Genomic DNA, 16,120 nt, shown 5'->3' on the forward strand with positions numbered 1-16,120 from the left:
AGAGTCGTTGCAATCGTGGTCCTGCGATGGGCCCCGATTGGCAAGCAGTTAAAAGGCATCAAGGCCGATCTCTCCGAGGCCGGTACGGCCGATTTGGATATTCCCCGTCCTGTGAACTAACGAACGAACCGAAGAAGCCACGGTCACGATCTCTTGCCACGGACCCACAAAACGGCGTTTTCCATACACTGGGCCCCTCCGTATGAATATTTCGCCAACCCAACTCTTACTTTTTCTGCCCGTCCGCGTTCCAATCCCCTTTCCCTCCCGACGCACGCGAAGCTTCGTTGGTCGCCTTCCTCTTCGGTCTAACCTGCGTTGCGTCCTTCTTCCTCCTCCCCCTCCCTACGCACGCGAAGCTTCGTTGTTCGCCCTCCTCTTCGGTCTAACCCGCGGTGCATCCTTCTTCCTCCTCCCCCTTCCAACGCACGCCACGATTCGATCGTCGCCCTCGTCCTTTGTCCAAGCAGCGGTACCGCGGCTTAGGCTCGGCGGTCAACCCACCCCCTTGGGATCGCGGAACCCCCTGCAGCCCCCCAACCGAATCGGAGCTGGACGCTTCCCGATATCATCTTAGCGGCGATGTCGTTCTCCGACTCCGATTTGTCGTCGCAGGGCGGGGACTACAAGAACTTCCGCCATGTCACCCGAGACCGTACGTCCTTTCCAAACTTTTTTCCGATTGTTGTGTTGTGTTGTGGTGACGGGCAATTGCTTAGGTTGTTTGTTCTTTCTGTGTTTGATGGGAATGCTTTCTTGTTATTGTTTGATTTGCGTGAGATATTTTGATTAGAAATGGAGAAGTTGCTAATAAAACACTCGGTGCCTTCTTCTATCGTACGTGACCCGGTGTCAGTCGGTCATCTTAGGTTTTCTAAATAAGTTGGGATGTTAGAGTTTGTGAGCAGGTTTGACCCTTTCCTATCGTTTTATATCTTTATTTGAAATTGAGATGTGAAGTTATCACAATTGTCTCCGTCGACGTTCACAGGATTCGTAACTTTTTTCGACTGTTTGATTGATGCACACGTCTCCTGCCAATGCAGGGAGGATCTATGTATTTAGTTTTATCCCTGCAAGCAAAGGTTGTTTCTTATGAATACCTTGATTTCTAGGATAAATATAAGGTGCAAGCTTGACAAAGCTATATGTTGAAGTTGCAGAAATAGTAAATTTTTGTCATTTGATGATAAATTGGTCCAATAGCGTGACAGACGTATGAGGAGGATTATGAAATGAGCTCAGCTCAAGTTTGTATTAAATGTTTAAATAAAGAAAGATGATGCAAGTATTGGCTGTCAATATTAAGCTTAGGACAATGCTTTATTAGCTGCCCTTATAGTACAAAGGTAATCAAGGGCAGGAAGCCTGTTGAGTAATATTTTAGCCTTCGGAGTTTCTCCTAGCCCTTGCAGCACCCTAGGGTTGCACAGGCTACGCATGGGCCCACAGAAGGAGTCATCCTTAAGTTTCGGTAGCCATTATATGCCAGGTAAGACTAAACCAAGAAAAGGGAGGGTGAAAGGATCATAAAAAAACCCAGATCTCTTGTCCTTTGTATGGGGAGGAAAATAACCTTTTGTTCAGATTGAAAGCATGAATCAGGAAATAGACAGAGCAAATTCCTCATGTCAAAGCAGAGGCTACTGGTTGGTGGATGGTAAGATGAGAGCTCAATCGCAGTTTATCTCCCTGCAACACAGACAACACAATTCACAAATTATTTATGAATACTTTGTTTCTGCTTGAAATGATATTTTCTAAGCATTCCATAAAGCTTAAACACATTTTCACATAACAATTCACCAATGATTGTGGTTGTGCTGTGTATGGAATAATATGTGCAAGATCAATATTAAGATTACGATCAACTAAGAATGATATATTTGGTATTGAAAGATCGACCAGATCAAATTTGCAGGTCTAGGTTCGCTAGACAAAATATCTAAAAATTTATGAAAAGTAAAATTTTTACATGATAAAATAGTTACCTTCATATTTTATAAAATATCTAATATTTTTGTAAATCATATGAATTTAAGAAATAATTTAATATAAAAGAACCATATATAAGATGACGATTAAAAGTAACAGAGTTTTGTTACTAATAAAATAACTTATTCATTCATTGAAACAATAAATATCATTGTAAAGATATTATTATAGTAAATAATGTATGTGATTTAAAAAAACCTAAAATATGTTGAAATAGTGATAAGCCCCTCCATGATCCTAGTGCTTCTTTAATCACCATGCATAGCGAGCGTAATGTAATACAAAAGCAAATAAAAAGAAACTTCATTAAAGAGAGGTTTCCTTTCATTGACATCAAATCTGGTTCCCATAATATCTCCCTTCTCAATGATAACATTCCTGTTCTTTTAGAGGTTAGACTGTCCTTTCCTTTCCACTCCTTGTCCCTTCTCTGTGACTGTAGTCAATCTTTATCTTTTTGTATATTATTCATCTTAATTTCTCTATTTTCCTTGCCCTGCTCCTTCCCTTGTTTTTTCCTTCTTTTGTGATTGTCAAATCGGCAAAAATTGACCAATCTCAAATAAATTAAGCTAAATCTATTATGGCAAAAAAAGGTCAAATAAAGTTGTCTTGTAAGATGTTGATATGGATTGGATGTGTCGTACCAGAATCAATCTACATTGTTAGTTAAGTATGAGACATAGCAAGACAATACCTCTTTTTGCCCAGTCAATTAACAACCACTTGAATTATTGATTCTGATAAAGAAAGTTCAATCCTCTAATTAATTGAAATGTTGCTATGTAAACTGTAAGAAATTAGAATTGGTTCTAGGAACTAGGAACCCTAGAAGTAGCACATTTTCAAATTTTTTCCAATGACCAATATCACATTGTTCCACCCAATTATTCTGGGGAAATTTTCTTTTACCAAAATTTCAATTCTTCTTACAAACCTTGCCAAGTGAGTCCCATGCTTCATAGTGTTATAGAAAGCTGAATGACGAGTTTTAGGAAATGCATGTAAGCCCATGAAAAATTCTCTTTTAAGTGACATGGTCCCCAAAATAATTCTATCTTTATCCAAACAAGATTCATATTCTCCATCTGGTCGACAGCCAACTTGTTTTTGATCTTTTATCTGCTAATAGTAAAGGTTTTTATCCAATTCTTGATTCTGTCAATGAGAGATGGGGGAGTAGGACTTTATATGACAGCAAAATCTTCTTGAACATATGACATAGCATTTGCAGTAATTTATTTATGCCCTTTCATATGTTGAATAATATAGTTGTATCGTATTTTTATAATGAGCCAACTTTGTTGTGCTAGACTTGCAATTCTTTTATGTAATAGAACCTTTAAGCTTTTTTGATATGGACAAATGGTAATCTTTTCTCCTTAAAAAGTAAGGCCAAAGTTCAGTGTATTACTTGATTCTGATACGATATACCTGATCTTTATTAACATCACTCTTGATCATATGGTTGGAAATTAAAGAGAAGCAACTATAGTTTATCCTGATTATGTTGGATTTAGCAAATTTAACCAATTTTACTGTCTAAAGAGAAGAATAACAAGAGGGAGGAGAAGAAAAAAGCCAAGAAGAATAATAATAAAATTTTTTTGGACTTCGTCTGAAAAATAAAGTTGACAGCAATCAAGATTCAATTGATGCAGCTTGGGTGATCAAGATTCTAATTAATTAATTAGATTATAAGTTCATAGTAGATAATCACAAGTTTGCTGTTTGTGGATTCAAACAGAATTCTACATCCAACTCAAGATGATAAGATATGACCATCTTATCAGGGTTCTTCATTCTGAGGAAAAGGATAGGTCTCCCAAGAGCAAATACTAACAACTATTTCTAAATTCACCAGCTTTATTATGCAATAAATATCCATACATAATATCATAGGTTTGCTTCCATCTATATTTATAGGGCTATTAGTGCTCAAATGGGTTAACTTGGATCTACATAATTCAACAGCATCTTGAAATATTGCTACTGGATGCCTGTGTGTTTCTCATTAAATACTTCTTCTTGAGGCCATTGTTCATCCATTAGAGCCTTCTGAATCAACACAGCCGCATTGAATGCATCTCAAGGTAATTGAAAGTCCTACGGGTCCAGATCTTCTGAATCTGGCTTGACCTTTGCCTGATTGACTCAGGCTGGGGTTGCATTTGAGTCAGCTATGCTTTGTTAAACATCACGAGAACATTATAACCAATCCAGTTGGTTTAGGCCTGATCATATGATCAAACAATCAATTGGATCAGTTGGTTTGATAAACTAATAAGGGCAATTAGGGGTCCAAATTGGTTAGGACATCATAAGTGTCATTCATTTTAACAACTTATGTGCATGTACAAGAGGCTATATGGTTTCTGAAACCTGATGATCTTTTTCAAATGTTGAATATAGTCAACACCCACAACTTCCTTATCTGCCCACATATGCCACTTAGTTTTGCGGTAAGACGTTACTCATGTTTGAGAGCTTGTCCTTTTTATTTTGTTGGATTTTTGATAGCTGTATTTCTAAGTTTTCAGTTTAACTTATATTTTTAGTGCTTCATGAATTACATATGTTAACTTGGGGCATGTTTTTAGCCATGTTCCATTTGATATATCATTAATATTTTTCAATTCTCCCTCTTTGTTTTGACTCTTTTAGGTTTATTATGTGAAATGCTTCAATCTACTAGGGCAAAGGACTCGAAATCAACATGGAAGGTACCAAGCAGCATGAATTTCTTTTTACTTAATTCTTTTTTTCCTATATTCATTTTTCATAAAAAGTGTTGGCTTTTCAATGTCCATCAACTTGTTTGGGATATTGACTTTAGATTATTTTTAAGTACTAATATTTTGGAAGTTGGAACAATATATTTAGCTTCTTGGCTTTTCGGTACTTGCTAGAAAGAGAGAGACCTTTGACTCTCTTTCCAATCTACATACTGGGAAGATTTGTCAATATCTGGTTCTTGTGTGTATGTGTGTCTGCACCTTTTGCTTGACTTTTGTGATTGTTGGTGGATATCTAGTTTACAGATCTTCAAACGTTGCTTCTTACAATGGCTATCCTCTTTTGACTTATCCAATTATCATTTTGGATGTCTGGAAGGTACACCAAATTTTGTCTTTTTTATACACATTGTTGTTCACTGATGTGGACAAGAAAATTTCTCTTTGAGCTGAATCTTGAGAAACAACTAGAAAAGATCCTCTTCTACTAAGCTAAATTTAATGTTCATTTATATGGTTACTCAACAAGAAGGTAATAATACAGAGTTTTAACTAGATGTGTGTGTGTGTGTGTGTGAGAGAGAGAGAGAGAGAGAGAGAGAGAGAGAGAGAGAGAGAGAGAGAGAGAGATGTTAGGATTCACCTATTACAGTAAACTGTCTGGAGAGCTCTTCAAGAATTTCGATTTATCAGTTAAGGGAAGAAGCACTTTGTAACTTATAGGCATCTAAGATAAATATTATAATTAAAGTATAAGGATAATCTTTGGACTTCAGTCCTTAGTATTGCAAGACATTCTTTTGAACTGAATTGTTCCATAACCTGGGTGACTAGATATGAGTCATGGAAACAACCTCTCCATATTCAGGGACAAGGTTGTGCATGTTGACCCTCCCCAGACATTACATCAGGAAGATTTTCTTTGCACTGACCATCCTTGTTGTGTAACCTTCTTGATAACTCGATAAAAAGAAAAAATATGGTTTGCAGTCTTGCCTTAACTTTTCATAGTATTAGACTGTTAATCTCCTTGTTTAAGAAAACCAAAGTTGCAGATGAAGGTGAGCATAAGCAGGCTTTCCCACTTCACCTTCTGTGGTACTTTGGTTCATGGATGATCAGCACAGTGCATATTCCATGTTTACTTCCAAGTTTAAGCAATCATTGTAGTGTTTTTTTCTAACAGTTCTGGGGCTTTCATCCTTTTGGTTTTCCTTTTATTCTTGTTGTTACCTCTTGGTTTAATTTGTTCACTCTTGCTTTAAGCTGATCATGAATTCAAGGACTATTTCAGAAGTTTAAGATAACTGTGTCATTGTAGTGAGTGTGTTTCTAACGGTATCTTTTGTAGGTTCAATTCCATAGCAATGAGATAATTTTATAATTGCTTTGAGTAAATTTGTATAATATGTGAGGCACTTTCGTTGATTTGTTTTTCATGCCACAAAAGCTTCATGAGTTTTCTTGCTCCATTGTACTTCCATGCTTGATCAAAACTGTCAGACTTGAAGGGTGTATTTCATTATGACAAATATGAACTTTTGCTTTTGTGCTTGGACTGTGTGTTGATCATACTGGTTATAAGGATATGAACAAGGGTTTTGACTGAAGGGTTACTTAAGATTTAAGCTACGATTTAAAAAACCAGTTGGACCAGTATGTACTAACTGATATTTATCGGTCCAATTTGGTTCCATCATGTGGACCGGCTCAGTCAGGTTTGAAATAGGTGTTTCTTATGTTCTTTTTTTAGCAACAGCCGTTGGCTCTTTTAGATAGTGAAATTCTTTTTTTCACTTCAACAGGGACTTCTCTCTCTTTCCGTCACCTCTGATGGCACAACCTCCATCTCCGTCACTGCCAACCGCCTTATTGACCTCATCATGTTGGCACCACTGCCACATTCTCTGTGTTCTCCTTTCCTTCATTTCTTCTTCCTCCTCCTCCTCTACTTATCGTCCTCCTCCTGTTCATCCTCTCTATCCTCCTCCATGTTGTAATCCTCCTCTCTTCTCTTCTCTCTCTTTGGTCCATGCTAACCATTACACTGACATACCAGCATGCTGGCATGTACCAGACTCATCCTGGTCGGGCTAGGGACTGTGAAACGTTGATTTAAGCCATTTGGGTTTGTCCTGAATTTACTTCAAAGAAAAATCGGGTGATTGCAATTTTGATTTGCATCTCTTGAGAGCCAGGAAGTTCGACTATGTAAATTTTCTTCTTTTCCTGATTTTGACCTGGAGCGAATTCTTTTCTACCCTTCTAAAAGCTGCCAGATGCTCTTTGTTTTAAGGTCCAGTACCTTAACAGTCTCTGGTTTGTCTACTTTCTCTGGATTGTTGAATGCTCTTGGATCTTAGTTTTCTGCTTTTTATTAAATAGGCATTTTGGTAGCAAAGTGAACAAGCCTTGGTACAAGTTCTTTCCTTTCTAGGTGTGATATGGTTCTGTCTGCCTGTCCTTGAAGTCCTACTGCTGTTTAGAAATATTTAGGGCCAGAACCTAATTAATAGGTACTTCTTGTAACCTGGACTGAAATTTATTAATTTAATAAGTACATATTTGGAGATTCATGATGAAATTATACACTATTCAAATATTCATCTGTGGAGCTGGGGCCTTCAGTGTGTTTATGAGTGAGTGCTCAAGGCATGATATAGTTATCTCTGCCTGTTCTTGAATTCATACTGTTGTTTAGATATATTTAGGGTTGGAATCTGATTAATTCGTACTTCTTGTAACCTGGGTTGAAATTTATTGCATTAACAAGTACTAATTTTAGAGATTCATGATGAAATTATACACTATTTAGTTGTAGAGCTGGGGTCTTCAGTGGATTTTCGTGTAAGTGGAAGTTCTGATCTAACATCATCCACTGCTGGCTACCTTCCTATGTCCTCCTATTCGTGAGAAAAATCACTTTTCTTACTTTAAAAAAAGTCCCTATTGGACACCGTATATATATTCATCATTATTTGTATGGACGGATACTTTAGAGAACTCAAGGATGTCTTATCTAGATCAATATAGGCTGAGGTGAGCATTTAAAATTGCTAGTATTTGTATATTCTTTATGAAGTCATCTTTGTAATTGATGACACAAAGTCACAAATACAAGAGAAACATTTTTTACAATTTTTTCTACTAAAATATCTAAAATTATGAAATCCATTATGCATAAAAAGCTTTTCAGGCAAATAATGAAAAATGTCAATTTGGTGCTAGAATTTTCATCATTTATTAATAACTTATAAAATTTAGTTGTTTTTTAAAATTTCTTGTAGGTACTTATTATGGACAAAATTACCGTTAAAGTAATTTCACACTCTTGCAAGATGGCAGACATTACAGAGGAAGGAGTTTCTTGTAAGTTTATAGCATGCATTTCTTTTTAAAAATATGATTCTCATTCTTGTTCATGTATTTAAAATCATATTTGTATAATAGCTTAGGTGACTTCAAAGAAATGGTCCTATCTTGAAGCCCAACTGTTAGCCAAGTCTACAAGCTTGAGAAGAAAATAACATTTTTAAGTTATATCATGCAAATGCTTTGAGATTTTCCTCTTAAATTTTAGAAAATTAAAATTTTAACTTAAATTGGCCATTTGTGTCAAACTGATTTTCAAACCTTGAAAGATATTTTACAGCCAGCAAAAGCAATATTAGCAAAAATAAAGAAATAAAATTATGATACATGTATAGATGTTGTTATATTGCACGTGTACTTTTGATCTTTTATTACTGAACATGTGTGCACATATATATGAACATTAATGATTGTATAAGCATATATACTATTAGGCTGGGAAAGTACAGCTCAAGCATCCTACAACTTGTTCACTGCTGAGGCACTTGCTTAACGGCCAAGGCAGTATGGGGCCTTTGATATAGCAAACTGGGACCTGTTATACTTGGTCCTCAAAGTCCATGTCTGGATTTACATGGATCTATGCTAGAAGCAGTAGATCTGACCTCAAATGAACAAGAAATGCAAGGTATAAATCTAGAGAAATAAGCATAAGTCATGTCATTTAAAAGAAAACTAAGCACAAAGCAAGGGATATGATTTGGAAAGAAATATGCTAAGCTTTCTTGAGATCCAAGCTTGATCCCAATGAAATAACCAAGAAAGCTTGTGAAGGTGAATGAGGGGAGTTCAAACTAAAATATGGATTGGAAAGGTTACTAATGTTCAAAATGGATGGGAAGGGTAGTAATTAAGATATTGTTGGGCAATTAAGAAATGTCACTTTCAATAGAAGGATAACTTTGTGATTAATATTTGGTGTTGTTAAAGCAATTTGAAAAGGAAGGCTAGAAGTGCACTTATAAATTGTGGTGAGTTGATCCGAATTATATGTGCTGGTAGATGAAGACCACATTATCATCATGGCAGCCCTAGCAAGGAGGTGAATGAGTTTACCTAATTAAAACCTAAAACTAGGGAGATTCTTGAGACCATGGAGATAATAAAACTTGAGTTTCATTCATGTGTACAAAATAATCACAACTAAAGTTAAAATTGTGATAGCAGAGTTAAAGAGTGATAATGCAAATAATTAACAATGGTTCAATTTACCATTATAAGCATCCTGTTATCCTTAAGATCCTCTGTATATCCACTAGTCATGCTCAACTTCACAGACAAAGCTAAAATATAAACACCCTTTGAAGATCTTTTTTGTGGGTGGAACTGAAGGAAAAATTCTTTTTCTGGATTAGGAGCAAGTTCCTCACAAAATCCTAAAGAAGCTTGTCCTTTCGAGACAAATTTTCTGAATGACACAGAAACTATATATCATAAAAGAGTTAAAAAGGTTGAAACAATTAAAGAATATGGTAGAGCTCCTGTATAATATGATGAGGGCATGAAGGAAAAAGATGGGCAAGCTTAAGCTCAAGAATAATGGTAATTCAAAAGCTTGATATAAGCTAAGAGGTAGCCTTAGAGAAAATATTCAATGTTCTTACTCATTGGTTCATTTCTTATTTACTGGGGAGAGGTAAACTCTCAGGTACTTATAAACTATTGTTCAAAACTCTTGAGAATATCTTGGTCAATGGATGGATATTTCAAAAATATTGGGCTTGATAACTGTCTCTTGGAGCCCTCCTCAAAACTCTCCATTCTAAACCTTTTCTCTTTCTGTTTGCTTTCTAATTGGACAATTTGACGGCTTTGGCATTTTGTGCTTTCTGAGCTATCTCTATGAACATCATTTTATCATTCTTCTTATTTTCCCATGATTTGATCTGGTTATATGTACGTATTTTACTGCTAAAAACTTTCTTGCAGTGGTTGAAGACATATACAAGCGAAGGCAGCCATTGCCATCCATGGATGCTGTATATTTCATCCAGCCAACAAAAGAAAAGTATATTCTTTACATTGATATCTTTTGTACTTTTTCCTCTTTCATTCTGTATGACAGGAATAACTTTGCTCTCCTAATATATGATCTTGTACTTCCATTCATAAGGAAATTTGAAATGGTTAATTCTAGTCTAGGTTTTACTCGAAGCTGGAATTCTGTACTTGCATGGGTATGGAATATATTGTACCTGTTGATGAATATTTTTTTCCCTAAATCTAGGGTTACTGAAATATGAACAAATTTATAAATAGTAATGGCTGGACCTGAAAGTGAAAAGAGGAGTGAACAGGAAGGGAAATTGAATATATCCACCAGGAGTGAAAAGAGGACTAGTACCTATTTGACACCTCAAAAGAGACTCCAAGTAATGTGCCAATTTTACACCTTATAATTTAAACCATGAAGAAAAGAAAGCTGAGCTAAGAAAAGCTTTAGGAATATGCCAATTTAATTTTGTTGTCCAGGTAGGGGCACAGCAGTGAACCTTACCTTTATTTGAATTCTAGGATGTGTTTTCAAGGGTTTGTAAATATCAGTACAGTTTAGATAATAGAAGCAAATCCTCTTTTTCATTGTATGCTATGATGGGCGGTATGTTTTTCATTGTTTCATGATTGCATACTGTTATGTTGTGCTCATGTGGCATGTGTTCTCCAGTTTACATGATGAAATCTTGATGCCTACTGTGATTTATTTCAGATTTTTGTGTTATCTAGTGCCTCTAAGAAGTGTGTTGGTTTCGTGCAGTGTGGTCATGTTCTTGTCTGACATGTCTGGGAAATCACCCTTGTACAAAAAGTACGTGTGAATTCTATATGCAATCTAACTCGGTTATAGTAGGCCTAACCTTATTTTCTCAGTTTAATAGTTACTTTTATGCATTTTGTTCCAGAGCATATGTATTTTTCAGTTCACCCGTAAATAAAGAGTTAGTGGCACATATCAAGAAGGACACGAGCGTCTTACCCCGCATTGGTGGTTTAAGTGAGGTTGAGCTTAATTCTTTTACTCATTCTACCTCATCAACAAGCTCATCTTAGACTATTGAGCTGACTTTTTTCTAATTAATTTTTTGAACATATACCGAAACTTATGTTTCATTGTTCTTTTCTTCTTTTGAACAATTTTTGCAGATGAATTTGGAATATTTTGCTATTGATAGTCAGGTATTGTTTTCTTATAATTTCTTTAATATATGTTCTGATTTTCAGTTGTATCAAATGGTCTGTTACACTGATTAATTTTTTCTTTCTTCTGTTTCCCAGTTTAGATTTCAGAATAATTCATCTTGAATCTAATCATTTTGAGTTTTGTCATTTAGGGCTTTATAACCGACCATGAGAGGGCTATGGAGGAACTACTTGGGGAGAATGCGGAAGGCTCTCACATGTACAATGACTGCTTGAATACAATGGCCACACGTATTTCTACGGCATTTGCTTCTTTAAGGGTATGAGCAGGCAGCTCCACAGAATATCACCTGCTGTAAAGTGGAATACTGGTCATATTTTTTAGGTCATCACTTTCAAAAATTGAATTTTTTTTATTATTGGCAGATAATTTTACATTTTTTAATTTCTTTTTATATAGCACAAAACCATAAAGTGGATAGAGTATTATTAATAATTTTAACAAATATGGTAAAGAAGAATTCTAGTGCTATAAAAAGTCATTATGTGACTACATCTTTTTGAGCACTTTAGATTAAACAATTTAGGTTTGAATTTAAATATAGGTTGTTAGGAATTTAGCCAACTGTTCTTGCTTCTTATCATAGTGTTTATGTGTTTGATTATTTTCATGCAAGGTTTGCAATTTCAGTTCGTATAGGTGTATTTGTTAGGATCAAGAGCGGTACTAAGAAAGGGGGGGGGGAGGGTGAATTAGTGCAGCGGATAAATCACGTCGGTTTGAAATTTTTCGTACGATAAAAACTGATCTTAGAAATGTATTTAACTTGAAAGCATACGGAAGAGTGTAATGGAAGTAAAGCAAGTAAACGGTTTGCAGTGAAGGTAAATAGCAAGAATAGAAATGCAAACCTGTTTATAGTGGTTCGGTCGTCGTGACCTATATCCACTCCACCGATTTCTCTTCCGTCAAGGCTACCGGCATCCACTAACGATCTTCTTTCAACGGGCGAAGATCAACTACCCTTTTACAACCCTCTTCTTTTTTTCACAAGTTTAGGAGATAACCTTTTCACCCTCTTTACTCCTCTTTAAAACTATACTAACACTTAGAGCTTTTAGAGGAGTTCTCACAAGACAACAAAGTTTTTCTATTTTCTTTCACTCAATTCTTATGTATGTTAACCAGGGATGAGAGGGGTATTTATAGGCCTCAAGTTGATTCAAACTTGAAGCCTAAAAAGGTCTCATCCTGGGTTTCCCCCTTCACGCCTGCAGCACTGACATTGGGCGGTACCACCGCCCAGATCGATGGTACCACTGCCCAGACCGGTGGTATCACCACCTGACACAATCTCGGAGACTGTGTCATGACGGTTCCACCTGTTGAGTCACTGTTTGGGCCTTTCACTTGGCCTAACATAGCCTAACCTTAGGCTCAATTGGCCCTTAATTGAGATGACATAATTCCAACCCAATTATGTGCTAACTACGAAATTTAAGGCATACACTAAGCTAAATAAGTCCGGTTTCTTCCGACGAGCTTCCGGTGATCTTCTAGTTAACTTCCAATGATCTCTCGGCAATGTTCCAGCAGACTCCTGGCAAGCTCCTGGACTTCACGACGATCTTCCTGGCGAGTTTCGACGAACTTCTCTGGCAAGCTCCTGGACTTCTCGGTCAATTCCGACAGAACTTCCGACGAACGTCCGGACTTACGACGAACTTCGAACTCCCAATGAAATCTCGTTCTTGACTCCGGAACTTTATTTTGCTTTATGCCTTGATTGCTATCGTAGTTAATCTTGCACACTTAAAACCTACTTCGATCTAGACAATTATTATAAGGCTTAAATCAAATGTTGTCTGGCATGTTATTGGTTCATCGATGCTTTATCTGATTCTTCGGCGCATCGTCTTCTCTTGCAGCCTATTGCCCAATCGGTCAGTTGACCTCCGCAACTCCAATTTTCTTGGTGCAATTTTTGCTCTTCTTGGCCCGATGCTCGAACCCATGGCCTGAAGCCTTCTCTTGATACATCGACTGATCCTCCGGCTCGATGTCCAATCTTCTGACATGTTCTATTCCGGCCCAACATGATTCTTCCTGTCTTAATTGTCTCTCCCTGATAGAAGCTTCCTGCGTCACTCAAAACACAGATCAAATCATAAACACTATAAATTGGTTTCATCATTAAAATTCGAGATTCAACAATCTTCCCCTTTTTTATGATGATAATTAATTGATGAAGGAGTTAACTTTAACTCCCCCTATCAATATGCCATAATGATAGAACTCTTGGATTCAAAAATCCAAGCATCATGTCATGATAAAATCATGTATAACATCATACTTCTCCCCTTTTGTCATCAACAAAAAGGAAAAGTTCAACTATCAAGTGTTTAGACATATAAGTTCAAATCATTGCATAATCTCCAGTTTTATCATCATGCAAGTTTTATAACATATAGCTAGCAAATTTGTTCATCACCTTACAACATGCATAATCACCAAATCATCATTAATTTTGAAGATATGCAAGATTGTACCAAGGCATGATATATACCAAGGCATGATATGTACCAAGGCATACTGACGGTACACTGTTACGACCAAAATGAGTTGAAAAACCTCAAAAAATACCTGAAAAATAGAATAAAATTAGAATAGGATTTTTAAGTTAGAAATAAATATAAATTATAATTTTAGTAAAAATAATGTAAATTATGAAAGAATATTACCACATATCTTTTTCGGACTTTGAGGAATAACTTTGTGATACGTTCCAGATCATCCTTCCATTAATATTGAATTATCTGCAAAAAAAATATTTTTTATACAACTTAAACTTTAAGATTTAAATGAATTAAGTAATCAATCGATGGATATGCTTGGTTCTACTACCAAAAAGAACGACGGGACTCTACGGGCAGTGGATCGGGGTCCTCAATCCTATGTATTTATATATCAATATAATATGTTTGTCGGACTCAATCTTGAAATTGATCCCTTGATATAGTGTACTGATACGTCGTATACCATTAGTGTATCAATATGGTTATAATCGTAGGTTGATTGTTATGAACCACATGTGTTTGAGGCGGCCCTTAAGGCAATGACGAATATGACATGTATTGGTGTAGAGCATAGTGAATGTTAGAACTTCTATTTTCGCTACTGATCTATTGCTCTATATCGTTAGATCGATCATCATACTGTTGCTTGGAGAAGTATGAGCAACTATCATCGTACTACTGCTGGCCATAAGATTCTCTATAATACGACAACTATGAATATGATGAGCTTCGCTCTGTATCTACATCATGTAGGCTCTACTGTATATATTTAAAATCATCCATTAGTTGCTTCTTCCCTTTCCGTGTATAAACTTGACCAGTACCTCGTCGAGCTCCATGATCTGAATCTTAGGTGGCATATGTAAAATATTGCTCCTCCGTCCATGCACCACCATCATATTGTATAGATGAGACTATTGGCTCCTCGGCATCGTTGCCATCATCGGTTGAGACATTATTGTCCATGTTGTTGTTATGTCTCTGGATCAAGTGAGTTGTTGAATATGATTGCGAAGGTATCTCGTCGCCCAAGTGGATTCTTTCTAATGGTGCAGTTGATGATATTGCCTTCCCTTTTGCCTTTGCCTTTGTACGTTGGTGGACGACTATGATGGTTGGGTGTCTCTGGTTCCTAGAGCAGTTTGACTCAATCTTGTCCGACTCCTTCCGTCACGTTTCGACCGAGGGGGATTTTTCTCATGCTGGGGATGTGCTTCCTCTTCTTCTATTTGCCTCAATAATAAAACACAAAGGACCGCCTCATTAAGTGGAGGATCCTCTTGGTTCTCCGCCACTTCAACCCACTCTAACATCGACTTTGAATCTTCGTTATAAAATTGGAGATCAATGGGATCAATCTCTGATTCCTCTGGTTCCTTGTCCAACTTGGCACATCACAATTTTAGCCGCATATTATAGTGAACATATATTAGTTTCTCCAATCGTTTATATGATAATCTATTGCGGACCTTCATGTGAATCAATGCGAACGTTGACCAAGTACGTTAGATGTCGTTGTCGGTGAAAGTACATAGATGACAACCTTCTTTAAATTTGGTGCGTCCTCACCAAATTTTAGCCACCACTCGATTGCAAAAAGATATAAATAAGATTTTATTAGCATAACAAATAATTAATATCAAATATAGTTTATAATCAATATGTGTGTAATATTTCCTCACTAAGATCCATATTGTAACGACACGATACAGCTATAATATTGGAGAATGAACCAATTGATTCTCGGAATAATCGACCCTCCATAATAGCATCAGTTGCATTAGTAGTGTTTGACACAATGATTTAAATGGTGTTAGGAGCCAAAGTCTCACAACGTCTAAGGCGCTAGGCGCTCGCACGAGTGAAGCGAGGGGCTCCTAAATATTATAATTAAAATAATATACAACTAAATAGAAATATGCTAAACATGTTTACGAAGACATATTAGAATTAAACTGCTTTGTACACTTGTCATTAATTCTAAAATCTAATATATAATTTTAAAATAATAAAGATTAGAGATTTAACAATCTACTATTAACAATATATATTATTTACTGTTAACAGTAGTTAAGAGGGGAGAAAAAAACCATTAATAGTAGTATAGGGAGAAAAAAAACAAGAGAAAAGTGTCACTGATGGTTAACAGTGGGGAAGGAGAAGGTAGCGGTGACAAAGGAAGCTATAGACGACAATAGCAACGATGGAGGAAGCTACGGACGACAGCTGCGATAGCGACAAAAGCTGCAGATAGTAGTAGTGGCACCGACGGAAGCTGCGGACGACAATGTTGTGGACGGAGG

At 36.5% G+C, this 16,120-nt stretch overlaps 1 protein-coding gene across 1 annotated transcript in view; it reads left to right on the top strand.

Moving 5' to 3' along the window:
- Nucleotides 1–246: 246 nt before the first annotated feature.
- LOC135678936 (SNARE-interacting protein KEULE-like) overlaps nt 247–16,120 on the top strand; it is a 36,825-nt gene continuing 20,951 nt past the window's right edge. The window contains exons 1-8 of the mRNA XM_065192203.1: nt 247–655; nt 4,660–4,718; nt 8,018–8,099; nt 10,032–10,110; nt 10,858–10,908; nt 11,003–11,099; nt 11,244–11,276; nt 11,432–11,560. Coding sequence (XP_065048275.1) covers nt 583–655; nt 4,660–4,718; nt 8,018–8,099; nt 10,032–10,110; nt 10,858–10,908; nt 11,003–11,099; nt 11,244–11,276; nt 11,432–11,560 — 603 coding nt within the window. The 5' untranslated portion in view covers nt 247–582. The remainder of the gene's footprint in view (nt 656–4,659; nt 4,719–8,017; nt 8,100–10,031; nt 10,111–10,857; nt 10,909–11,002; nt 11,100–11,243; nt 11,277–11,431; nt 11,561–16,120) is intronic.

Source organism: Musa acuminata, chromosome BXJ1-7 (assembly GCF_036884655.1).
Source record: "Musa acuminata AAA Group cultivar baxijiao chromosome BXJ1-7, Cavendish_Baxijiao_AAA, whole genome shotgun sequence".
NCBI lineage: Eukaryota > Viridiplantae > Streptophyta > Magnoliopsida > Zingiberales > Musaceae > Musa > Musa acuminata.